Here is a 25,200-nt window from a genome sequence, read left to right on the forward strand (position 1 = left end):
GAGAGGAAAGGAGAGGAGGATGGAAAAGAAAGATGAAGAGGAGGAGGAAGAGAAAACAGGAGGAGAATAAGGGAGAGGATGAACAGGAGGAGAGGAGGAAGAAGAGGAGAATGAAGGAGAGGATAATGAAGAAGAGGAGGAGGATGAAGAGGACAAGGATGAAAAGGAGGATGAAGATGAGGAGGAAGAGAAAAGAGAAGGATGATGAAGAGGAGGAATAAAGAGGAGGACGAAGAAGAGGAGAACAGCAGTCAGTTGTGTTTCTCCTTCAACATATTTTACATGTAAATAAATGAATAAACAGTTCCTTCTCAGAGGAAACAACTCTGAGTCAACAACAAACAAACAAACAAACAAACAGTGTGTCGCTGCTGAACACAGACTCTCACCTTCTTATAACATCCATTTATCAACTGTTATTGATCGGTGATGGCTATAATCGATCGATTATTATAAACTGCAAGTTTAAAATAAAACTTCTTAATGTTTAATAATCAACTGTCTGACAGGAAACAGTCAGCTGACGTCATCTCGAGGTGGGTCACATGATCAGGTGTATCAAAAAATTACAAAATTAATATTTTTCAAAACAGAAAAGGAAAAATGAAGTCGTACTCAGCCGCCTGCTGTAGTCGGCAGGCTCGCAGCAAAGCCTCGTCTCTTTCCTCATTGGCCAGCAGGAGTCGTGACATCAGAGCCTGATCTCTGTCCTTCTGAGCCGCCAGCACCTCCTCCAACATGGCTGAGGAGATGAGGAGAGGAAACGAGGAGACAATTTGAAGGATGAATCCAGGAGAAACTAAACATCGATGTGTTTCTCTTTCGCCTCAGACTGGCCAACCAATCAGAGGACAGACCATTATTGCCAGTGTGTGTGTGTGTGTGTGTGTGTGTGTGTGTGTGTGTGTGTGTGTGTGTGTGTGTGTGTGTGTCCAGGTGTAATAAGACAGAAATGACCACAGCTCATCTGAGACCCGGTGAAGAGAAAATAAAACCACCGCAGAGACTCTGTTGGTTATTAAAGCGCCACGGTTCTCCGAGTGCCGTCTGGGCCTCAGGCAGGAACGTTCCTCGTAATCCGACACCTTCACAGAGGTCTCAGGTGAATCCAGTCTTTTACACTGGACCCCCATCGGATCCAGAGTCCTCCCTGGTTTGCTCCTTTGATCTGAACTCAGTCTGCAGATCAGTTTTAAGGTGCTCACTTCCACCTGCACCTCCTGCTTTGACAAAGTCCTTCACCAGGTGTAAACAGGTCCGCCGCACCTTCGTGACCTGACAACTTGATGGTCAAAGGTCGCTGGTGCTTCGCCAGATTTGACCAACTGCAAATGATTTTACCAACACTTATCAGGATCAGAGGGTCTGTAGCGATCAGGGAGGATGCTAACAACCGGATAACAAAGCTAAGAAACAGCTAATTTTGCTAGAAAACAGCTAATCGATGCGGACAGTTTTGCGTTCCCACCTGATGCTTCTAGCATCATCTCTCCATTGCATGTCCCTCATACATCAAAGATTTGTTTTCTCTTTCATTTCTTTTACGGACTTTTCCAGAAACAAAGTGAATATAAAATAAATGTGTTGGAGGAAGACTTTCTGTTTCTGTGATAATCCTGCTGGATTACGCACACGCGCACGCATGCACGCGCGCGCAAACACACACACACACACACACACACACACACACACACACACACACACAGCTCAGTTAAATCAACATACATCCGAGTGTGATTGCTGGTTAAACACACACAAACACACACTGTTCTGTTAAACTAACAGCTGCCTCGTTAACTGTCACCTCGTTACCACTGCTGTTATTTTAATTACTCTATCTGTGTGTGTGTGTGTGTGTGTGTGTGTGTGTGTGTGTGTGTGTGTGTATTGGTATTAAACAGTGTGCATGAAAAATATTCAAATATTTAAGAAGTCGAGGTTGGATCAGATCTGATTAAGAGGAGAGTAAACTGTAACATACACCACCACCCTCCTCCTCCCTGCTCCTCTTCCTCCTCTTTGCTCTTCTTCCTCCTCCTCCTCCTCACCTGCAGGTCTCTCCCAGTCTCGGGCTTCCCTCTGCTCCTCCTTCAGCTCCTCCTCCACCTCCCTCTTCTGCAGCTCCTTCTCTTTCTGAACCAGCTGATCCTGCAGCTGAAACACAGAAACTCTCCGACTCAATCGTCAGAATATCTTCGATAAAAAAATAACCTGCAGTTCGAATCAGTTTAAACTCAGCGAGCTCAGCAGCTGTGGAGGGTTTTTGTCTGTCAACTCACACCTTCTTCGTAGCAACAGCAGTGGAGGTTCTTGGTATTGCTGTATTTGGACTTGAGCACCAAAACGACGGACAAAACCTGAGTTTGAATTTCCCCGTGCAGTCTCAGGCGTTCCGCAGGGCTCTACTGTAGGTCCTTTAGAGTTTCAGTTAAAAAAGCTGCTTTCAGTCATGTTTTAGTCCAGTACAGAGAATCTGTATACTTCTATATTTATGTCACCTTTGACTTTTCTACAAAACATTTCCCCTTCTTCGTTACTCTGTCAAAATAAAATTGGACAGTGTGATGATGAACAGAATAAACTTAATAAGTCTCTAAATTCCGAGCATTTGCGTAAATTTAACATTAAAAAAAATACTTCTGATACTTCACTAGTAAATATCAGAAACTTTAAGATGTTTACTAATTGTATTAGGTCTCTTGTTTTCTGGTACGATTCATATATACACTGCTCAAAAAAATAAAGGGAACACTTAAACAACACAATGTAACTCCAAGTCAATCACACTTCTGGGAAATCAACCTGTCCAGTTAGGAAGCAACACTGATTGTGAATCAATTTCACCTGCTGTTGTGCAAATGGACAGACAACAGGTGGAAATGAGGCAATTAGCAAGACAACCCCTATAAAGGAATGGTTCTGCAGGTGGTGACCACAGACCATTTCTCTGTCCTCATCCTTTCTGGATGATCTTTGGTCACTTTTGCATTTTGCCAGTGCCCTCACCACTAGAGGTAGCATGAGGCGGCGTCTACAACCCACAGAAGCTGCTCAGGTAGTGCAGCTCATCCAGGATGGCACATCAATGCACGCTGTGGCAAGAAGGTTTGCTGTGTCTGTCAGCACAGTGTCAAGAGCACGGAGGAGATACCGGGAGACAGGCCAGTACACCAGGAGACGTGGAGGGGGCCGTAGGAGGACAACAACCCAGCAGCAGGACCGCTATCTGCTCCTTTGTGCAAGGAGGAACAGGAGGAGCACTGCCAGAGCCCTACAAAATGACCTCCAGCAGGCCACTAATGTGCATGTTTCTGCTCAAACCGTCAGAAACAGACCCCATGAGGGTGGTACGAGGGCCCGACGTCCACAAGTGGGGCCTGTGCTTACAGCCCAACACCGTGCAGGGCGATCGGCATTTGCCAGAGAACACCAAGATTGGCAGCTTCTCCATCGGCGCCCTGTGCTCTTCACGGATGAGAGCAGGTTCACACTGAGCACATGTGACAGACGTGACAGAGTCTGGAAACGCCGTGGAGGACGTTCTGCTGCCTGCAACATCCTCCAGCATGACCGGTTTGGCGGTGGGTCAGCGATGGTCTGGGGAGGCATTTCTTTGGAGGGCCGCACAGCCCTCCATGTGCTAGCCAGAGGTACCCTGACTGCCATTAGGTACCGGGATGAGATCCTTAGACCCATTGTAAGACCATATGCTGGTGCAGTGGGCCCTGGGTTCCTTCTGATGCATGACAATGCTAGGCCTCATGTGGCTGGAGTGTGTCAGCAGTTCCTGCATGATGAAGGCATTGATGCTATGGACCGGCCTGCCCGTTCCCCAGACCTGAATCCAATCCAGCACATCTGGGACATCGTGTCTCGTTCCATCCACCGACGCCACATCGCACCACAGACTGTCCAGAAGTTGACTGATGCTTTGATCCAGGTCTGGGAGGAGATCCCTCAGGAGAACATCCGTCGTCTCATCAGGAGCATGCTCAGGCGTTGTAGGGAGTGCATACAGGCACGTGGAGGCCACACACACTACTGAGCCTCATTTTGACTTGTCTTGAGGAATTTCCACAGAAGTTGGATCAGCCTGTGATCTGATTTTTTCACTTTTATTTTGAGTATGATTCTGAATCCAGACCTCCATGGGATAATGATTTTGATTTCCATTGATCATTCTTATGTTATTTTGTTCTCAACACATTCCACTATGTAATGAATAAAGATTTCCAACTGCAATATTTCATTCATTGAGATCTAGGATGTGTTGTTTAAGTGTTCCCTTTATTTTTTTTGAGCAGTGTATATATAACGCTGCCACCTCGTAACTCTTCAGCTCTACACATGTTTCTAAGCGTGTGTATTCACCTTGTTATTGATCTCCCTCAGAGCGTCAAGCTCCTTCAGTAAGAACGAGATGTTTTTGTCTCGTTCGAAACCCTGAAGTCGCGTCAGCTCGGATATCCGAGGAGGACTAGCGGGAGACAAAAAAACATCCGGTTAAAAAGCAGAATTAAAGCCAGCCGGTGTTCAGTCCAACAACAATGTTCACAGAAAATAACTTCGGTAGTGTTTTAACTATTGAATAGACACTGCAGCTCGTGATCGGTGAGCAGTAAATAATATCTCTGGGTCAGAAGTTGATTGATTGGTTCTGCAGTCGAGTGTGGACAGACAGATTTTTGTTCTGATTCTGGACCAACTAAAGACTTTTAGAGGCTCCTTTCTATAAGTTTCTGAGGACTTTAATGTGTTACGTTCCCAGAAATAATGTGTGTTGTGATTTGGTGCTTTATAAATTAAATTGAATTAACTAAACCTTTTTTAAATTGTCCAAATAAATAAAGCCATTTTAGGACTTAAACGCAGCTCCCTGACTGAGAACTGATCTGCGGATGATGCAGTCTGGTAGAAAACAGCGAATCAGCTCCTCTGATGAGGACCGAGGAGCAGCTGCCGGTCAGTGAGGCTGCGATTGGTCAGTTCCTCTGTGACATCATCATCCCCCTCTGTGTTTCATTAGTGTTTCACCTGTGTGTAGTCAGGTCAGATGTTTTAACGTGAGGTCGCGGCCTCACATTATCAGATATGAGGTGCGGCGCTGCAGGCGGCAGGTTTAATAAGCATCGACTGATGTTCGCCTGTAATTCTCTCATATTACCTTAAAGGTCGGGCTGCTTCTTAGCGTAATAAAGCGAGTAAATAAGACTGGAATATGGCTGACACTGTCTTCTGTAATTGACTGTTTCTGACTTCATAATATCAGCTGCTTCTAATCAACTTCGCTCTCCTGCCGCAACGATTGCTTTTTTACTACTTTTCTATTTCTGTCGCGCCACTGAAACGCTTCGACTAATCAAATCAAATCTAAATTTAATAGCTCGCATTTCATAGTGATGCAACCTCTTCCAAAAAATTTATTTCAAATGCATCAAAAGAAGACAAAGGAAGCAACAAAAAAAAAAACACCACATGGATTACAGAATCTAAAGAAAGCTGGGGAAGTTTAATGAAAAGCAACTTTTTAATAAATGTCACTGTGGAGAGGCTCTAAACATATCAAATGAATCCTAAAAACACTATGGAATTTCAAAAATCCAAAATATTATTATTTAAATGTGAAACAGTCTATAGATCTGATGTGTCTCGGAGAAAGTCTGAACCACAAAACTTCGAAGCTGAGACCTCTTTTTCTCATCAATAATGATATTAACAGTAATAATACCAGTAGTAGTAGTAGTAGTAGTGGAAATATCCACCCACTTACCTGTTGCCCGTAGTTACCAGGTGTCTTCGGAGGAACGGACTACCAGGACTTTGAGATACTGCAGCTTCATCTGGGGCCTCTACGCAGCTCTCTGCCCGAGGAGAGGGTCCCCTGTTGGGGGAGAGGTCGACCTCCATCTCCCCTGCCCCTCTCTGGAGCCTGGAGGACAACGGAGACACAGACCTCCTGTAGGACGGAGGTGAGACAGGAGAGACGGAACTCCTCTGGAGGAGGGGGGAGACAGGAGAGACGGAACTCCTCTGGAGGAGGGGGGAGACAGGAGAGACAGAACTCCTCTGGAGGAAAGGGGAGACAGGAGAGACAGACCTCTGCTGGGACACAGGGGAGGGGGAGCAGGAGGTGGGAAGCTCCTGGAGGTGCTGAGGAGCTGAGACAAGTATAGAGACAGACAGACATAGACATAGATAGACAGTGTTGGAATTCACCAATTGATTCCACCGAGTTGTTTTGATCAGAGACACCAATAGGCAGATTCAATCAGCAAGTTGATTTATTCAGCAACTTCAGCATACATGATATCACGGAGAGCCCAACATCAACCAGAGGTCTCTCTGTTGGAGTCTGATCTGAGCACTTGATATTACATACTTTATACACAGTAGGGCGGGACTTTAGTCTCGGATGTTCCACAAGAGGAGTACCAACTCATTATAGAGAGTTGGTACCGTGACCTCCTGAATCTGAGTTCAGCTCGCGTGTGAGTTATCACGTACCGAAACTTACTTCGTGTTTTCATGACCTTGGGCACACAGCTGTGTGCAGTATATCTTAATGCTGAGTCGACAGGGTTACATATAGTATCATAATAGCATTTGATTAAAGACTGGATTAAACATATATATATATATATATATATATATATATATATATAAATGGGCATAGCATAAGCATAATCCACCACAATTTAAGCATAATTTACCACAACAGGTATAAAGACAGACAGACAACATAGAGAAACAGACAGGTTCTAACATCAGATACATTTGATGAAGATTTGTTCTGGAAATATAACTGCTTTGTTAATGAATGAATGAATGAATGGATCTTCCTACCCTGAGGCCAGTTGTTGTGCTCCGGGTTCTGGCTGGGCCCCGATCTAAAAACCACACGAAAAAAAAAAAAAATGAAGTGATTCTCAGCTGATCGAAACGATCCTTAGAGGATCAATAGATTTACAGAAACACAGACCAATACATTTGTATACATTATAGATTATTGACAGCCATCAGGGACACCAATTTTTTAAACAGCTAACTGTTTTTTGTTGGTTAAACCTGACGTTGAGCTGCAGCTCACACTGACCCGTCTACCCCCCCAACAGAGCTGCAGGTGTTGCACTCACCTGTCTGGGCTGCTCAGTTGCTGTCTGGCAGGTGAAGGCAGACGCTGCTTCAGTTCCTCATTCACGTTGGGATTAGCTGAAAAAAAAACAGAAACCATCTCAATTTTACACACCACATACCCACCTGTCTGTCTCTCACCTGTCTGTGTCTCGCCTGTTTGTGTATGTATTAACCCCGTTCAGCTTTCTAAATACTTGTCTCTCATCAGGAGAACAAACAGAGCTTCAAGGCCTCGTTAAGGAAGGTTAATGTCTCCTGTTAACGAAGCCACCAATCAGAGCGGAGCTTCTCAGGTCTAATTTAAAACCCTCGCTAACACAAAAGTAGGCAAAGAAACACACAGATGATCGTCATGATTATATCGTATTCAAACACCTGTGCTGTCGAGACCTGATCTGGATCCTGGTGCTGTCCCTGTTAATAGAGCTGTACTTTTCTGTCCCATTCCTTGTCCTAGTTCAGATCTGTCCTGGCCGGTTGCAGATCCTGATCCTGTTTTGTCCGAGTAATGGACCTGTACTGTCCTGACCCTGGTCCTGTTTTAGATCTGTCCTGTTCCTGTACTGTTCTGTACCGGTCCAGATCTAGGTGCAGATCTGTACCGGTCCAGGTCATAAAAGAGCTGAATTACATTCATTATTAGAATCATTTCCTTTTCTTCACTTTGAAACTTTTCTCATTTCCTGTCGTCCTCTGCCCCCCCCCCACCCCCCACCCCCTCCCTTCTGATCTTCTTGTGGACTCAGAGCTAATTGAGCGCGGCGGCTCTCCTTATTATTCATGTACAATTACAGATGTGATAATGTGCTTAAATCCTCCTAAATGACCGTTCATGCCTCGCGCTCGCTTTGAAGTCTCGTCAAAGATGGAAAAATCTGCAGAAAAAAGGGTAAATACAGGGGCCAATCAGAGGCCCAATCTACATGAACCAATGAGGAGAGGAGGGGTGCGGCGGGGGGAGCCGTGCCCTCCCCTCCTTCCCCCTTCTTCTTCATGTAATATAAACCGAAGTCCATTAATTTTTTAAGCTGTATTTAATACATTTTGTGCAGAAAGTTTGGAGCGCTGAGTGTCGGGTGTTCCAGCTGACTGCATGAATATTAATGACGGTGTTACGATGATTAAAGAGGCTTCAGCTCAAATCCAACACAATCCGCCTGTGATCCGCCCCGCCGACACCGCGCCGCCACCGCGCCGCACATGAATTTAGATACGGACATTAAGCCGAGGAGAGGCACGACGTGCAGAGGACGCACACACGCACGCACACACAAGATATACAGTAAATATGATGTGCAACTTGCGCATCAATAATTTGAGATCAATCAATCAGTCGATCAACTGACAACTAAGCTGCTCTTTCAATAATAGATCAATCATCACAGTCATTTTCCAATTTAAAAAAAATGTGCTTTTCTTTTTTACATGTGATAATAAATATTTAAATGTGACTACAGGAAATTTAGTCAAGTGACATGAACTTGTGAAAATGTGCAGCTACAAAATCGGAATATTTGGAGTTGATTTAAGTACAGAGAAAATATTTTTGCACAGCCTGTATCTGTCCACATTTAGTGGAAGTGTCCCTTTAACAGCAGCAGAACTGTGTGTGAACAGCTCCTGTCTGCAGTGCATCATGAGAGTTCAGACAAACATCACTGATCACTGTGATACTGAAGGAAACTTTAAATCAGACAGATTCTCAAGCAGATACTAAACTGACCGTTTCTCTGGTTTCTCGGTGGCTTTCTGGAGTTTTATTCTGAAAAGACATCAGAGATAATGATATAAACAGGAAGTGGAAGTCACACTGAATCTGAACAATTTTTATATTCACCAGTTTAAACATGAATAAATCAGATGATAGACGTTAGCTCAATCTGCAACGTTGGACCATATCAGCCAACAACAGACACACACAAACACACACACACACACACACACACACACATTCCTGCACACAGAACAGCAGCTACTTCAGTCTGTTCAAACAACCCAAAGTCTGCAGCCCACCCTCATGTAACAACACTGTGTGTGTTTGTGTGTGTGTGTGTGTGTGTGTGTGTACGTGCGTGTGTCGAGACCACCCACTCTGCAGATTAAACACTGTTCACACGACTGCCTCCTCCCTTTCTCTCCTCATTCACTCTCTCTTCAGTCATTAAACTAATCTACTGACCACAGTGTGTGTGTGTGTGTGTGTGTGTGTGTGTGTGTGTGTGTGTATAATCAAAGAGATGACACTTTGATTGGTGACATTTTGTCAATAAAGTTTATTTATTCCCATGTTAAAAGCTTCGCTCTTATTTTGGTGGTGTGATGAATCATTTCTGTCTGTAATAACACTTCCTGTCTGCAGGTGGCGCCCAAACATGCCTCAGGTCAGGAGATAAAGTCTAGAAGAAAGAACAGACTCCAACGTGACACTTTGGTCTTCGGACACACAAATGGCTACACGTAAACAACAACAACAACAACAACAACAACAACCTTTAAAAGGCTGTCTGCATGTTACCAGTAAAATCCCAGTAATCAGAGGAGTCAGCAACCCCTTCATTAAGGTCAATGAGCTCCAAAACACTGGAAACACCGTCCAACCCCCAACATGAAGAGGTAAACAGCAAAACAAGAAAACAAAAAAAAACAACAACAGATAACACGAGAAAAAACAGATCAATCGTACCAGAGTATGTGTTTTATTTTGGAATTAGTCCACATTAACAGCAGTAGATCTGTGTGTGTGAGCAGTTCCTGTATGCAGTGCATCATGGGAGTGTTTTTACAAACATCACTGAATCACTGCAAAACTGAAGGGAAACTTAAAATTAGACAGATTCTCAGCAGCTTCTGAACTGGCTGTCTCTGGTTTCTCAGTGGATTTCTGGAGTTTTAATCAGAAGGACATCAGAGATAATGATATCAACAGGAAGTAGACGTCACACTGAATGTGAACATACATGTTTCATGTGTGTCCTCACCTCCACATGTTCTGCTCATGCAGCAAAATCAGAGAATTCAGGCTCATTAATCTCCACCTGCCTTGTTAGATCAGCTCGCTGCTGCCACCTGCTGGCTCCTATAGTCCCGCCCACTTTTACACCGTTTACTTCACTACTGCAGTACTATCAAGTACATCTGAGTGATGTTATACTATTGCAGTACCATCAGTATTATCTGATGTAATTGTACTGCAGTATCATCAGCAGTATCTGACTGCAGTAATAGCACCATTAGTTGTATCTGACTGCAGTAATAGTACTGCAGTACCATCAGTACTATCTGAGTGTAGTAATATTACCATCAGCAGCATCTGACTGCAGTAATAGAACCATCAGCAGTATCTGACTGCAGTAATAATACCATCAGCAGTATCTGACTGCAGTAATAGTACCATCAGTACTATCTGAGTGTAGTAATATTACCATCAGCAGTATCTGACTGCAGTAACAGTACCATCAGCAGTATCTGACTGTAGGACAGCAGAGCCTCTTCTGGAGCAGATAAACAGTAAACAGAGGGCCGAGCACTGCCACCACAGAAGAAGAATTGAATAAACAAACACACATATGGGTGCGATGTGAGTCTGGCTGCTGACTGCACAACTGAATACTGTGTTTCCTCCACAACTGTTTCATATGGTGTGATTGATCTGGGCGAGAGACGCAGACAGATGATGGATTATCACCGAGGCTCACTCTGGGGGAAGGGAAGGGGAGGGGAGGGGAGAGGAGAGGGCTGGGGGCGGAGGGGGGGTTCTCTGATAAATTAATTAAAAATATTGTTACTGAAATTTCTTCTTCTGCCAGGAGCTCCAGTTTTAATCTCAAGAGGTGAAGAAACGTATCAATACTATCAATACCCAGCAGGATCCTGAGGCTCCTTCAAAAATAAAACCACATTTGACCTCTTAACTCAGCAGGATTATAAGGCTCCTTCAAAATAAAACTCAGTCTGACCTCTTAACCCAGCAAGATCCCGAGGCTACTTCAAAATAAAACCAAATCTGACCTCTTAACACAGCAAGCTACAGAGACTCCTTCAAAATAAAACCAAGTCCGACCTCTGTATTAATTCAGCAGGGTCCTGAGGTTTTTTCAAAATAAAACTGAGAGTCTGACCAATGTGTTAACACAGCTGGGTTTTGATTTAAAGCCTCCGGATAAACACAAGCTCATGTTCAGGGGCACCACTGCTGTGTCTGTGTGTGTGTGTGTGTGTGTGTGTGTGTGTGTGTGTGTGTGTGTGTGTGTGAATGGATGGTGATGGTGGATGAATTTCTGAAATGAGCAGTGGAGTTCAGCTGCTTCCTGTCATGGCATTAGAATGAATTATCATGGCTGCCAGTGATCTCCAGCAGGCTTCATCCGCTGTGTTAACATCCAGCCTCTCAGCCCGACACCTCACGGCAAACATGTTTGACGAAGCACAAAGTCAAAGTCCAAATATACTGACGTCCTCGAGACGGATTTACACAGCAGATTACCAAGGACGCACTCCGCCATGTTGGAGGATTGTCCTCAGATTACTGTCGGAGGACGGAGACGCGTTCAACTAAAATCAGACCTGAGGAAAAGTTTTAATCTGGATTTTTTTTTTTTCTCCTTTGACTTTATGTTTGTAAAATAATTTGTGTCGAAATTAAAACGTTTTTTGTTTTTTTTATCACTTTTAAAAATCAAAAAGTCATTGATTTTAATAATTGTGCTTTTATTTTGAGCTGTGTGAAGAAGCACAGCTCCCACCGGTGGACGAACTGACTCATTACACCTGCACCTGTTCTGTTTGATGCTGATCAGGTTGATACTTTGACATGTTACTGCCCTTTAAAGGACCATTTAGCTGATTTCTACTGGTACTAGTAGTAATATACCTTCATACATGTGTACTAGTAGAAGTATTTACCTTTGTACATGTCCACCAGGGAGTCCCTGAGCTCCTTGCTGGGGGTCCATGTGGACTGACTGCTCTCCTCTGGAGTCTCTGAACTGGTTTCTCTGGAAAACATAAAACATACGTTCACATCAGATCTCTGCCGAGCACACTTGTGACATTTACCTGCTGTTAGACACACAGGCCTGATTAATGAACAACAACACAAACACGCACAACTAACACATCAGTACGTCATGCGACTTCCAGTCAGTCACATTCAGGAAATGTTGTGAAGACTCTCCTGCAGCAGACCAACAGGTCCTGTGTTCTTAAAGAAACAGGCAGCATTTACCCCCCCCCCCCCCCCACACACACACACACACAGACAGACAGGCAGACAGACAGACACACACACACACACACACGCACGCACACACACACACTGGTCGAACTGGTTCAACTGCCAGTAGGACCAGTTAAACTGGGAATTACCTGCTGGAGACCAGTAGACTCAGTAGAATCAGTTCCACTGAGCGGTCTCCAGCTGGTCTATACATGTGATCACATGACCTCAGGTCGCATGACCTGTGCATCTTATTGGCTGTTTACTTTGGACCACACTGAGACCCAGAACCCCCCCCAGGATCAGCACACACTACTGTCTGTCACCTATTCTATTCTCAAACAGAACCAGAACCAGAACCTGTAGATTATTGATTTCTTACTCCAGTTGCTGCTGCAGCCCAGTGATCTTCCTCTTTGCTCTCTGCAGTGCAAACTGAACATCCAACGCTCGGCTACTGCTGAAGTTGCCCGACGCCATCGACACACCTTTACCTCCCTGAACGCACCCCTGATGTCTCCTTGGCAACCCCTACACTGTACACCACCTCCCAGCGCTTCCAGGTCACACAGAGCGGAGCTGCGATTGGCTGGAAGCCACAGACTCTGCATTATCAGCAGGTAAAATATTGATGAGCCGACAGGATTGGGTGACTCATGGGGAGTCACGTGACTCAGGTGTCGGGTCATACCCAGCACCCTGTTTATTTTCTGTCTGATGTCACTAGTGTTTTTAACCTGAATGAACTGAGGGATTTTTCTCCTGCTGTGACATCACACCAAGGGGCTGCTCTGATTGGCCGGTTTGAACGTGAACCTCAAAGAAAACACAGCGAGGACAGATTAATTGATCAACTCTGTTTATTGATCATTGAATAAATTAGTCAGTAAACTGCTGGTCGTCATGGTGTCTGTGTCACAGCGTCCTGCAGCAGTTTGTCCAGCAGTACGACGTCCACTCGATGTTTCATCACAAACTGTCCGTTCAGGTGGAACACAGGTATGTCCCACTTGTACCTGTCCCACCACAGTTTGTTCTCCGGAAGGCTGATGTCCACCTGCTGCAGGACAAACTGGAGGACGGACAGAGACACGTGTTACTACTGCAGGCACCGTGACAAAATACACAATAAAGAATCTATCTAACATCTAGAGTGTGAATGTACGAGATGTTTAATAGTTTCAGTCTCACCCTGTGTCTGAGTGGCTGCAGCACTTCTTTGGCTTCATCACAAAGAGGACACGGATCCTGAAGACAAACACAATCTGATTATATACACAGTCTGTAATCTGATTATAAACAGGCTGTAATCTGATTATACACAGGTTTTAAATACGCACATTATAATCTATTTATATAAAGAGGTTGTAATCTGATTATATGCAAAGGCAGTAATCTGATTATATACAGGGTGTAATATGATTATATACAAAGGCTGTGATCTGATTATAGAGTACCAGTCAAAAGTTTGGACACACCTTCTCATTCAATGGTTTTTCTTTATTTTATTTTTTTTCTACATTGTAGATTAATATTGAAGAAATCCAAACTATGAAGGAACACATGGAATTATGTGGTAAACAAAAAAAATGCTCAACAAGCCAGAATATGTTTTATATTTTAGATTCTTCAAAGTAGCCACCTTTTGCTTTGATGACAGCTTTGCACACTCTTGGCATTCGTTCAATCAGCTTCCTGAGGTCGTCACCTGGAATGGTTTCCCAACAGTCTTGAAGGAGTTCCCAGAGGTGCTGAGCACTTGTTGGCTGCTTTGCCTTCACTCTGCGGTCCAACTCATCCCAGACCATCTCAATTGGGTTTAGGTCGGGTGATTGTTGAGGCCAGGTCATCTGACGCAGCACTCCATCACTCTCCTTCTTGGTCAAATAGCCCTTACATAGCCTGGAGGTGTGTTTGGGGTCATTGTCCTGTTGAAATCCAAATGCTGGTTCCACTAAGTGCAAACCAGATGGGATGGCATGTCGCTGCAGAATGGTGTAGTAGCCGTGCTGGTTAAGTATGCCTTGAATTTTGAATAAATCCCCAACAGTGTCAACAGCAAAGCACCCCCACACCATCACACCTCCTCCTCCATGCTTCACGGTGGGAACCACACATGTAGAAACCATCCAATCACCTTTTCTGCTTCTTACAAAGACACGGCGGGTGGAACCAAAAATCTAAAATTTGGACTCATCAGACCAAAGTACAGAGTTCCACTGGTTTAATGTCCATTCCTTGTGTTTCTTGGCCCAAGCAAGTCTCTTCTTGTTGTTCTTCCTCAGTAGTGGCTTCTTTGCAGCAATTTGACCATAAAGGCCTGATTCACGCAGTCTTTTCTGAACAGTTGATGTTGAGATGTGTCTGCTACTCGAACTCTGCGAAGCATTTATGTGGGCTCTAATCTAAGGTGCTGTTCATTTGCGGTTTCTGAGGCTGGTAACTCTAATGAACTTATCCTCGGCAGCAGAGATAACTCTTGGTCTTCCTGTCCTGGGCGGTCCTCATGAGAGCCAGTTTCATCATAGCGTTTGATTGTTTTCGCGACTGCACTTGAGGATACATTCAAAGTTCTTGAAATGTTCCGGATTGACTAACCTTCCTGTTTTAAAGTAATGATGGACTGTCATTTCTCTTTACTTAGTTGAGTGGTTCTTGCCATAATATGGATTAGAACTGTAGTCAAATAGGCCTATTCACTGTATAGAACTGTGCACCAACCTTGCCTCTGCACAACACAACTGATGGTCTCAAACACATTAAGAAGGCAAGAAACTCCACAAATTAACTCTTGACAAGGCTCACCTGTCAATTGAAAACCATTCCAGGTGACGACCTCATGAAGCTGATTGAAAGAATGCCAAGAGTATGCAAAGCTGTCATCAAAGCAAAAGGTGGCTACTTTGAAGAATCTAAAATATAAAACATATTCTGGTTTGTTGAGCATTTTTTTGTTTACCACATAATTCCATATTCATAGTTTGGATTTCTTTAATATTAATCTACAATGTAGAAAAAAATTAAAATAAAGAAAAACCATTGAATGAGAAGGTGTGTCCAAACTTTTGACTGGTACTGTACACAGAATGTAATTTGATTATATAAAAATTATTTTATTAAAATAAAACTATAAAGGCAGTATAGCGACATAAAATAAAAGTATTTAAGACAGAAGAGTCTGCAGAGGATTACTACCAATACAAATAATAGTAATAATACTCATATTAATACGAAAACTATTTTACCGTACTAACAACTAAATTCATGTAAAAGTAAATCAGGTCTGGAGACACATGTTTTTTTTACAGGACAATGACCAACAGAATCTGTTGGATTCACTTTACTGATCAGCAGTCTGTGGTGTCACTGTCACATGAAATCCTAGTATGTGCTGTGAGATAAGAGTTTTTCTCAGAGAACACAGTGAGTAAAGAGTTGGTAGAAACGAGGTTCTGAGAGGATGTTACCTTGGTGAACAGAGTGAGAGTGGGTAGATACGAGGTTCTGAGAGGATTGGGTAAAGAGTTGGTAGAAAACAGTCGGAGGAGCTGCAGAGCTGAAGGTCGACACAAAGTCTTCAGAGAAAACATTTAATCTGAGAACACAAACACAAAGAAACAGTTACTGACCTGCAGCAGCCTGCTAATCACAGAGCAGGACAGGACATCCTCACAGACAGCTGGCCAATCACATGCAAGGAGGCGGGGTTTCAATAACGAATATGATGTTTGCTGGTAAGTCTTTCATTTCCTTCAGATCCTCCTCTGAAGATGCACTGGGATGACAACTGGACAATGGATCAAGGCCCACAGCTGGATTAGGACCCACAGCTGGACCAGGTCCACAGCTGGACCACAACTGGAACCCCAAGTGGAACCCCAACTGGAACCCCACCTAACAGCCATTAAGCTGCAATTGATTACTTTTTGTATAAATTGTTGGTCTGTGAATCGAAATAAAGTTTTGCTGGGCTGAAGATGATGTCGTTGATCAAATCATTCGACTCGTTTTATAAAACAAATATGTAGTTTACAATGACATTTTTAAAATGATGCTGAAATGTGCAGATTATTTGGTTTTCTCAGGACTTTTGCGGAAAACTGAAACGATCATCAGAACTGCAGATTGTTCATCTGTCAATTAACTAATCGATTAACCGATTTATCATTTCAACTCTATTTCAGTTCACTGTGAAGTGTGATTAAAAAAAACAAAACATTAATTCTTCATGTTTGTGAATCTCCAAACTACAAATATTTGATATTGGTGCAAAAATTATCATTAGTTATCATTATTAATCAATGATCAGAACAAGTGACTAGTTTTCTGTCCTTCAACTAAACTTTCAATAACCAATCCGTTTGTGATAAAAAAAAAAAAAACCGTGAATGTTTAACTATCAAATGTTTGAATTTAATAACTTTACAGATAATTTAATTCACATCACTAAACAGGAAACGGGGCCCTTCCTCAAACTTTCACAATAAGAGCTCCTCTCCGGTAAACGACATGTAAACTGAGTGAAGCGGTTTTACTTCATCCAGCTGTTAGCCTGTTAGCTTACCCACGTCTACAACACCTCTACCGCTAAACTTGCCACTAAACTCACCGAGTACCGCTGTGCTGTCCCGGTTCCGTCCCTGTCTTCCCCGGTTCGGCCCGCCGGTTCGGGTGTTGTAAAGTTTTAGTTCGTGTCCAAGTTTGAAAGAAGTTTTGATCCGTAAGTAACAACACAGCTACTGCTCTTTTTCTTTTCTTCTTCGTCTTCTTCTACTGGAGCTGCTTCTGTTCTTCTTCTTCGGTTTAAAATACGCTGATAAAGCGCCACTTCGTTTGACTTCCGCCACCTGCCGGACGGAGGGTGTAATGTTACATTACTGAAGATATCAAAATAATTTTGATTTTTTATTTTATTTTTTACACTTTATTAATCCCCGAGGGGAAATTTCTTCACTACAGCAGGGGGGCTCTCAGGGGGGAGATGCTGCAGCAGGCTGCCACTAGCGCGGCGCCAGGTAACCTGACCTGAGGTGCATGTTTTTGGATGATGGGAGGAAGCCGGAGAACCCAGAGAGAACCCACGCAAGCACAGGGAGAACATGCAAACTCCACACAGAAAGGCCCAGGACCGGATTCGAACCCGGAACCTTTTTTTTTTTTGCTGTGAGGTGACAGTGCTAACCACTGCACCACCGTGCCGCCCTAAATTAAATTACTTATAAAAATTTTAACAGGGCAATCTGTATCTATAAGCCTGTTCAAATGTCCGTCCATCCAGATTTTTCATATATTTAGAATTTTGACTGACTTTGAAGTGCTGGAGGCCATTTAAACTTCATGGAAGAATTCTGTGACACGAGGTGTTAAAACCCCTGAAAATAAATACAAATTAGCATTCCTTTGTTTCATTCAGTTTGTTTTTTTTATTTCACACTTCAACAAACACTCAAACTGTGCAAATGAATTGAACGAGTCGGATGAATTCTGTCGAAGCTGAAAAACTCACTGAGGCCACAGAGGAGCTCCAGCTGGGAGCGCCGAGACTCTGCTGGGACTCTCCTGTCAGAGTCGGTCCTGGTCCCTTCTGGATTGTGTCTCTTCGAATTCAATTTAATTTAATTACTTTGGGTTCATTCAGGCTTTCAGGTTGACAGGAATCAGTTAGTGGGACAGAAGATAGTTTTCCTGATATAAAAACATTAAAAACATAATCAATAATCCTCCTGATCAACGTTTATTTCAAGTGTCACTTTATTTAACTGATTTCTACTTTGCTCTGAGCCTTGTTTTAACAGTAAAAGGTTTTTAATGGTCTGTAATGTTTAAACTGGGTCTGACTGGTCAGTCAGGGTCTACACTGGTTTTCTGAGCTTCTCTGTGGCTGTGGTGGATTTCCCAGCATGCCTCGGTAAACGGGTAATAAACAGGAAGTAAAGCTAGATGCACAGCATCAGTAATGAGCAGCAACAACGTCCTCACTATGGCGGCCATGTTGGCTCCGAGTGACGTCACCATGGTGACGTCATGGCAACACTGATCCATTCTCACTCACACTCTCACACACACACACACACACACACACACACACACACACACACACACACACAGTTCTGTAGTCCACAAGCCAATCAGAAGAGGGCGCACCCTCCCGTCTCTGTAAAGTTCACTCTGATTGGCCGCTTCCTGTCTGCCTCTTCTTCTTCTGTTATGCTGCCGTCGCCGGACGAGCCTCCATCATCACTGATCCTTCCCATCATGTTCTGCTCTGCCGGGAGTGAACTGGTGAGCTCATCTGAGACCAGCGAGGTCAAAGGTCAGCGGGATCTTGACTTCACGGGTCCGGTAGGTCAGATGTATCCACGGTAACCTGCCAATCAAACCAATCAACACAGGTTAAGGTTAATCGATCATTACGTACTGCCTCGAGCTCTCAGTGCAGGAGACGCTCATCCCACCCACCTTGATGAAGATGGTGTCATCCTTGATGTAGCTGCCCGTCTCCAGGACGCTCTGAGACACGAACAGAGGACAGCCAGAAGCGATGTTCATCTCCGCCACAGGACGTCTGAAGCTGCTGCTGTTCGGATCTGGTTTGAAGGCGTCACCCAGGTGTTTCCTGGAGGGACTCTGGTCCATCAGCATTAGAGTCACCTGACAACACGGACACACGGACAGACAGGAAACGATTGGTTCAGACATCTAAAAGATCCGTGTTTCTATAGAGATAACTCCATGCAGCTTTAAAGACACGGTTAAAGTCATGGACCACACAGTAAGTACCTTCTGTTTGAAAGGCCAGGGCAGCAGAGCGTCGTACTCGCCCCTCATCACCACAAAGAACAACGACAGGTGCGTCCCCTTCCCCATGCCGTCTCCGTTCAGGTAAACCCGAGCGCACATCTTGTACCCGAAGTATCCGGTGTAAAACGGCTGCGAGTACAGCGACAGCGTCTTTGCCGCCACGGCGTCCTGTTTCCGTCTCTTGTACTCGCGGATCTTCCAGATGAGAGTCCCGTTGTAGCTTGCCGTCTCCAGCACCTGGAACCGCAGATCCATGTCCGCCAATCGGATCTCGTGTACACTCAGCATTTCGTCGTGGCGATTCAGCTGCGTCTCTAGGGATGCTGCGGAGAGGTGAATTTTCAACAGTGAATTACTAATTATTGATTAACTGTTACTTTAGATCTCTTAGACCTTTGCAACTAGTCCTTAAACACAGCAACTAGTCCCCAGACCTCTGTAACTACTAACAGACCCCAGTGTGTGTGCTGACCCAGAGTGTGTGTTGTGGATCCGGTTCCACTGCGTCCCCCTTGTTCCAGAGCGCTGAGCCTTGTGCGGACGGTCTCCAGCGTTCCTCGTACGTTCTCCACCTCGTCTCGGAGCTGACGGAGCTGACGGAGCTCCAGCTCCACCTCCAGAAGCTTCTCTGAGTGGGAGCTCATTAGTTTCTGTGGGGAGAGGGAGGTTCAGGAGTCGAAGAAAAACAACATGGGAAACATAAGGAGCTCTGTCAGTGCAGCAGAAGGAAGCCGTGATGCAGCAGTTGTACCTGCATGGTGGCCAGTTTCTGTTCCACCTGCCGGTTCTTCTCCCTCAGCTCGTCGTTCTGGTTCTCCAGCTCCGACAGTCGGCTGCTGAGAGCGGGAAGCACTTTGTACCTCTCCATCAGCTCACCTTTCACGTCCTCCACCTGGAGGCACACACAGAGAGCGCTCAGGTGAACTCACGCTGGACCTGCAGCCAACGGTAACCGTACCGCTTTAATATGTTGCTATGGTTACCTTGTTCTCTAACGAGCAGTTCCTGCTGGCCATCATTCTCAAGTGTTCAGAGGCGAAGGTCGACTCGTGCTGCCTCAGGTCCTGATTCAAACCCTGAAATACGGTACAAGACAGGTAGTACACACAGTGCAGGTAGTACACAGTGTGAAGTAAATACAGTAGTAAACAGTATAAGGAGGAGGATGAGGAAGATGAGTTACCTTGAACGTGCAGCCATAGCGGTGGAACTGACAGCTGACCTGAGCTTTGGGACAGTCGTGCTGGTGGCTGGACAGCTGAAACAATATCAATTAATCAGTCATTGTCATTAACAATGATGGTGTGTGCAGCAGACAGGAGGGGCAGAACAGGGTCAGTACCTCACTCCGGGGCAGGGAGGACGGGGAACAGTGGTTGGGACACGTCACTGGGAACGCAGGGCACACCGTCTCTTTGTGTTTCTGAGGACACATTCAAAAAAACTTTATTTATACGGTTCCTGTCACAAACAAACACAAACCAGAAGCAATCAGAGGTAGACATAAACAAGACCCCTAAAATTCGAGAAGATCTGTCCATCACCATGACAACGCTGTGGCAGTCAACTTAGTCTTAGCAAATAGCCTCTGAAATTAGACCCATATCTCTGTAACTAGTTACCAGACCACTGTAACTAGTCCTAAAACCACTGTAACTCATCATCAGACATTTTAACTAGTCCTAAAACCATTGTAACTAGTCCTCAGATACTGTAACTAGTCCTTAAACCACTGCAACTAGTCCTTAGACCACTGCAACTAGTCCTCAGACCTCTGTCACTAGTCCTGAGATACTGTAACTAGTCCTCAGACCTCTGTAATCCCTTTTGAAGCTGTTCTACCTGTCCATCAGCCAGTGGTGATGTCACAGGTTACCTGCAGGTCAGTCAGAGGCATCTTGGTCGTGCAGAAGTCGCAGGTCGTCTCTCTGTGTTTACACTTCCAGCTCAGGTGGTCGGGAATCTCCTTCCTCATCATCCGTTCTTTGCACTTCCCCAGCGGACAGGGAACCTCATAAAACGGGCACACGTTCAGGTGGTCCTGCAGACACACAGGTGAGACAGACGGTACCGAACTGCCGATCTGAACCTGTTGCCAGGGTTACAGTGTATGAAGATGGTGCTGGTGCTCACAGGTATCTGCTGAAGACTCATCTGCTCCTGACAGCCGTTCGCTTCGCTGCGACAGTAAACTTTCAGTGCCATGATCTCCCGATGGCAGCAAACATCTCTGAAGATCTGAAACAGAATCCACAACCAATCAATGATGTATCAATAATGACACCATGACTTCTGGTGTGATGTCACTTCTTGCCCACCTTGTCTTTGAACAGAGGCTCCATGTCAGCCGGACACATTGGGTTCTGATGACTGCAGGAGGAGAGACGCTGTAAAGTTACTGATTCAAAACAGCAACAATCTGTTTGTGTCTACCCGTCTACCCGTCTGAGACTCACCTGAGGATGTCGCTAATGCAGCTCTGACAGAAGCGGTGTCCACACTCGGTCTGACGGGGCTGACACAGGACCAGCCTGCAGGCCTCACAGCAGTATTTCGCTTCTGGAATTTCTACAAAGTGGTCTCTGAATCCTCCACGAAGAGGCGGGAAACCTGCAGGGACACCTGAACAGGTAGGGCACACCTGCCGTCAGTCGTGAATGTTGAATACAACCTTCAGTCTGAAACACTCTGATGTTTGAGGAGTTTACCTTGCTGGGTGGCGGGCTCACTCGGAGGCCACGTGTTGGCTGGGCGGTGAGAAGGTGGAGTGATGGGAGGGGCTGCTGAGAGGGGCGGAACAAGGGAGGGCGCCACCTGCTGGAGGGGAATCTGCACCTCCCTCCCGTCAGAACTCCTCCCCGCTGACATGACCTGAGGAGGGTTAAAGAGATAAACGCTCACTGAATGTGCCTTTAAATGTTCAAACCAAAACGTCAGCACACACTCAGTTGAGTCAACGAGCAACTAGTCATCTTACCTCTGCAACTAGTCTCCAAATCTCTGCAACTAGTCCTCAAATCTCTGCAACTAGTCCTCAAATCACTGCAACTAGTCCTCAAATCCCTGCAACTAGTCCCCAAAACTCTGCAACTAATCCCTTAATCTCCCTGTTAAACTGTAATTGAATAATATTTCTGTTGAAAAGTAAAGTGAAACATTTAAAATTTAAAAACAAATGAGTCAAAACATGAACTGAACAGTCAAAGTGTTGAAAGCAGTGGAAGCTCCCGACATGTCAGCTCTCAGTTTCTATAACTGAGAAATCAAAACCTTCATTTCTTAAACATCACCAGGCAAACACAAAAGATCCGAACACACTCGACATCCGAAGCTTCACTGAAGTCAGACGAGCTGAAAGGAGCTGAAATGTTGACGTTCAGACGTCTCATAAATACAGAAAAACGAAAAAAAAAAAAAAAAGAAAAATGAAAGATTTTTAAATGATTGAAGTCCTTCAGAAAACAGTCAGAACATTTTAAAGATTAAATGATGTTTGTTCAAATAAAACTGAAGTGAAAACGTATAACCTCAAACACGCAAACAGATGTGACCTTTGACCTCTACGCTGAGACGCACACACAAACAGAAACACATCACTTCCTATCAGGGCTCAGCTGTGGGGACGCTCGGGGCTTTTCCATCATTAACACACACGGACGGATGGACGGATGGACGCACACACACACACACACACACACACACACACACACACACACACACACACACACACACACACACACACACACACACAGGTTTGTCCTTCTATCTCTGTGAGGACCCTCGGTCTGTCTCACACTGGTCCTCATAAAAGACAGATGTCCAGGTCTGCCTGTCAGGTGTGACATCATCAAACTGGAAAAACTTCAAAATAAAAGACCTGAATGATTCATCGGAATGATGACGATTCTGGAGATACTTCTAACATTTCTAACACGGTATTAAAAGCCCGAGTTTTAGAGGAGAAACGTCCTCAAGAACCTCAAACGAGTCCAGCTGCCTTCGAATAACGCTCAGATCGACTGAAAACTCTCATCGTCCCTCCGACAGATCTGATACACCTGTCCGGTCTCAATAAAACCACCAACATCGTTCAGCTTTAAACAAACTGAGTGAATTAAAAGTTAAACGACACCTCAGTGACATCATCACATACAAACACACGCAGAAACACACACTGTCCACAGAGTAATTTTGTTGCTAATGTGTATTTTAATCTTATTTTTCCTTTCATTACTAATCTTTTTGTGTTGTTTAAATTATGTTACTGCTCTCGCTGCTGCAGTAACGGAGGAACTCGGTGTTGACAGTCTGACCCTGGGGGGCCAATTCACAGTGACACAACCCCGCCAACGTCAAAGAAAACACACCAAGTGACTCCTGACCTGACACCCGTCTTGAAACCCGAATGTCACTCAGAACACCTCGCCTGGCTCGTCGCTTCATCGCCATAGACTTTCTGAAGCATTTCAAGGGTCTCTGTTGACCATTTACAGAGCTTCAAACAAAAATCTGATGTTTTCTCTGATCCAGTTTCAAGTATGTGGTGACATCACAAATGTTCACCAGCTCCAACTGCAGCAGCTCCAACAGAAACATGCTGCTGATGCTGCACTATCAATAATCTGATGATGTCATATGTATTCAGATCAGATCAGTCAGACCAGACAGGACTTTTACTTTCAGACTTTAACTCCGTTCTGCTGGTGATACTTCACGCAACACTTTGGAGTATTTTTTTTACTTTTCAATGTTTTCTGAAACTGCTGATCATTAAATCAAACTGACTCCATGTTGTGAAACTTAAACTGACAGATTTCTACCTGATTTCCACAGACGGAAAAAACAATAGTCTGATCTAAATAAGTGAAACTCTTCTTCAGTTCTAACCAGCATTAAACTGAGCAGAACTTTGTTGTAATTTACAGGAAACCGCAGCTGAATTTTTTTTTTAGGAAATTCCGAGTAAAATACAAAGGCGTGCAAAATAACATGTTTCTGTTCGGACTTTTTATACCTGAAGTACTTTTTACTGACAGTACTTCTATACTTATACTGCAGTAACATTTAAAATTCAATGAGTCACAGTATTGTACTTTTACTGCAGTAAATGATGAGTTTCAACTGTAGTATTTCTTATCTTTAGGCTGACACGCATAATAATAATAATAATAAGAAGAAGAAGAATTAATTAATCGTATTAATACTCAATAAGAAAGAGGATATTACTATTATTTAAAGATTAAATCGATTTTTTTTTTTCCGTTTCCACTCTGAGTTTGATTCTTCAGGTCTGACTGTATTTTTTTTTTTTTTTATTCTGTTTCTGTTTCACACATCGTCCCTGTCGCATCATTAATCACACTATTGATATTTTTGTCGGTTTGAATCGGGGAGCGGATGTAAACACACCGACAGCTAACGTTAACGGACCGTTAGCTTCGTTAGCGTCGTTGTTTTTCTGTGTTGTTTGTTTCAATAAAGATTTTTTGATTTTAAACACACACACACGCGCGAACACACACACACACACCGCTAGCTGTAGCATCTTCTGTGTGTCCCTCCATTAGCAGAAAGCCAACATGTCCCTCTTCTGTGTTTCCATTGTGTCTCTACTCTGTCGGGACTCACATGAATCTCGTCCGCAGGCCACAGCTCGGCAGCTCGGCGGCTCCTCGGCTCGGCGGACTCTCTCCGGGATTCAAACCGTCGACCTGCCGCTGCCGCTGCCTCGGAGCCTCCGGGCCTCAGGTGGACTCCTCATGGTTCGGATTCCGGTGCAGGTTTCTCCAGGTTCCGTCGGTTCTGTCAGTCCGTGAGGGAGAAGTCACAGGGATCCAGTAAAGAGATCCAACGGGGAGGACTGGGCTGATCACACTGGAAACCCCCTCCGCTGCTTCCGCCCAGGAAATCCCCCAGCTGTCCGGAGAGAACCGCACCACTAGGGGGCGCTGTTTAACCTGAGGCTGCAGGGACAGAACCCGGTTTTACGAAAGACTTCAGGGACAAAACGGCAACACTTGGGGGGCGCAGTTTTATCCACAATAAACAAA

General features: G+C 44.5%; 3 protein-coding genes across 3 annotated transcripts in view; all 3 read right to left on the reverse strand.

Annotated features, from left to right (window-relative positions):
* mipol1 (mirror-image polydactyly 1) overlaps positions 1 to 12,273 on the reverse strand; it is a 31,614-nt gene extending 19,341 nt beyond the window's left edge. The window contains exons 1-8 of the mRNA XM_069160650.1: positions 12,241 to 12,273; positions 12,037 to 12,128; positions 7,134 to 7,209; positions 6,844 to 6,887; positions 5,771 to 6,158; positions 4,372 to 4,477; positions 2,049 to 2,154; positions 616 to 742 (exon numbers count right to left, since the gene is read on the reverse strand). Of these exons, the coding sequence (XP_069016751.1) occupies positions 616 to 742; positions 2,049 to 2,154; positions 4,372 to 4,477; positions 5,771 to 6,158; positions 6,844 to 6,887; positions 7,134 to 7,209; positions 12,037 to 12,046 (857 nt within the window). The 5' untranslated portion in view covers positions 12,047 to 12,128; positions 12,241 to 12,273. The remainder of the gene's footprint in view (positions 1 to 615; positions 743 to 2,048; positions 2,155 to 4,371; positions 4,478 to 5,770; positions 6,159 to 6,843; positions 6,888 to 7,133; positions 7,210 to 12,036; positions 12,129 to 12,240) is intronic.
* A 912-nt stretch (positions 12,274 to 13,185) lies between these two features.
* On the reverse strand, positions 13,186 to 17,134 carry cunh5orf63 (chromosome unknown C5orf63 homolog). The gene is made up of 4 exons (XM_069160652.1): positions 16,959 to 17,134; positions 15,817 to 15,944; positions 13,541 to 13,597; positions 13,186 to 13,421 (listed from the first exon to the last, which is right to left on the reverse strand). The coding sequence occupies exons 2-4, from the start codon at positions 15,937 to 15,939 to the stop codon at positions 13,251 to 13,253; spliced, it is 351 nt and encodes a 116-aa protein (XP_069016753.1). The 5' UTR covers positions 15,940 to 15,944; positions 16,959 to 17,134; the 3' UTR covers positions 13,186 to 13,250.
* A 624-nt stretch (positions 17,135 to 17,758) lies between these two features.
* traf3 (TNF receptor-associated factor 3) lies at positions 17,759 to 25,078 on the reverse strand. Its single transcript, XM_069160761.1, has 14 exons — positions 24,779 to 25,078; positions 21,859 to 22,021; positions 21,607 to 21,772; positions 21,469 to 21,520; positions 21,284 to 21,388; positions 21,027 to 21,191; positions 20,493 to 20,573; positions 20,334 to 20,408; positions 20,134 to 20,226; positions 19,902 to 20,042; positions 19,623 to 19,800; positions 19,130 to 19,473; positions 18,809 to 19,000; positions 17,759 to 18,716 (listed from the first exon to the last, which is right to left on the reverse strand). Exons 2-14 carry the CDS (start codon positions 22,016 to 22,018, stop codon positions 18,681 to 18,683), a joined length of 1,788 nt encoding a protein of 595 aa, XP_069016862.1. The 5' UTR covers positions 22,019 to 22,021; positions 24,779 to 25,078; the 3' UTR covers positions 17,759 to 18,680.
* Between the last annotated feature and the right edge of the window lie 122 nt (positions 25,079 to 25,200).

The sequence above is a fragment of the Embiotoca jacksoni genome, unplaced genomic scaffold (genome assembly GCF_022577435.1).
Source record: "Embiotoca jacksoni isolate LCO1_2020_lvr unplaced genomic scaffold, fEmbJac1.0.p SCAF_27, whole genome shotgun sequence".
Taxonomy (NCBI): domain Eukaryota; kingdom Metazoa; phylum Chordata; class Actinopteri; family Embiotocidae; genus Embiotoca; species Embiotoca jacksoni.

Excerpts from the sequence above, each read along its gene's own strand:
- cunh5orf63 (XM_069160652.1), bottom strand. The coding sequence starts at position 15,939 with ATGTTTTCTCTGAAGACTTTGTGTCGACCTTCAGCTCTGCAGCTCCTC. Across the intron at positions 13,598-15,816 it reads CTCTCACTCTGTTCACCAAG|GATCCGTGTCCTCTTTGTGA; the intron begins GTAACATCCTCT and ends GTTTGTCTTCAG. Across the intron at positions 13,422-13,540 it reads TGCAGCCACTCAGACACAGG|TTTGTCCTGCAGCAGGTGGA; the intron begins GTGAGACTGAAA and ends TCCGTCCTCCAG.
- traf3 (XM_069160761.1), bottom strand. The coding sequence starts at position 22,018 with ATGTCAGCGGGGAGGAGTTCTGACGGGAGGGAGGTGCAGATTCCCCTC. Across the intron at positions 21,192-21,283 it reads TGAGTCTTCAGCAGATACCT|GACCACCTGAACGTGTGCCC; the intron begins GTGAGCACCAGC and ends GTGTGTCTGCAG. Across the intron at positions 18,717-18,808 it reads ATGACACCATCTTCATCAAG|GTTACCGTGGATACATCTGA; the intron begins GTGGGTGGGATG and ends TTTGATTGGCAG.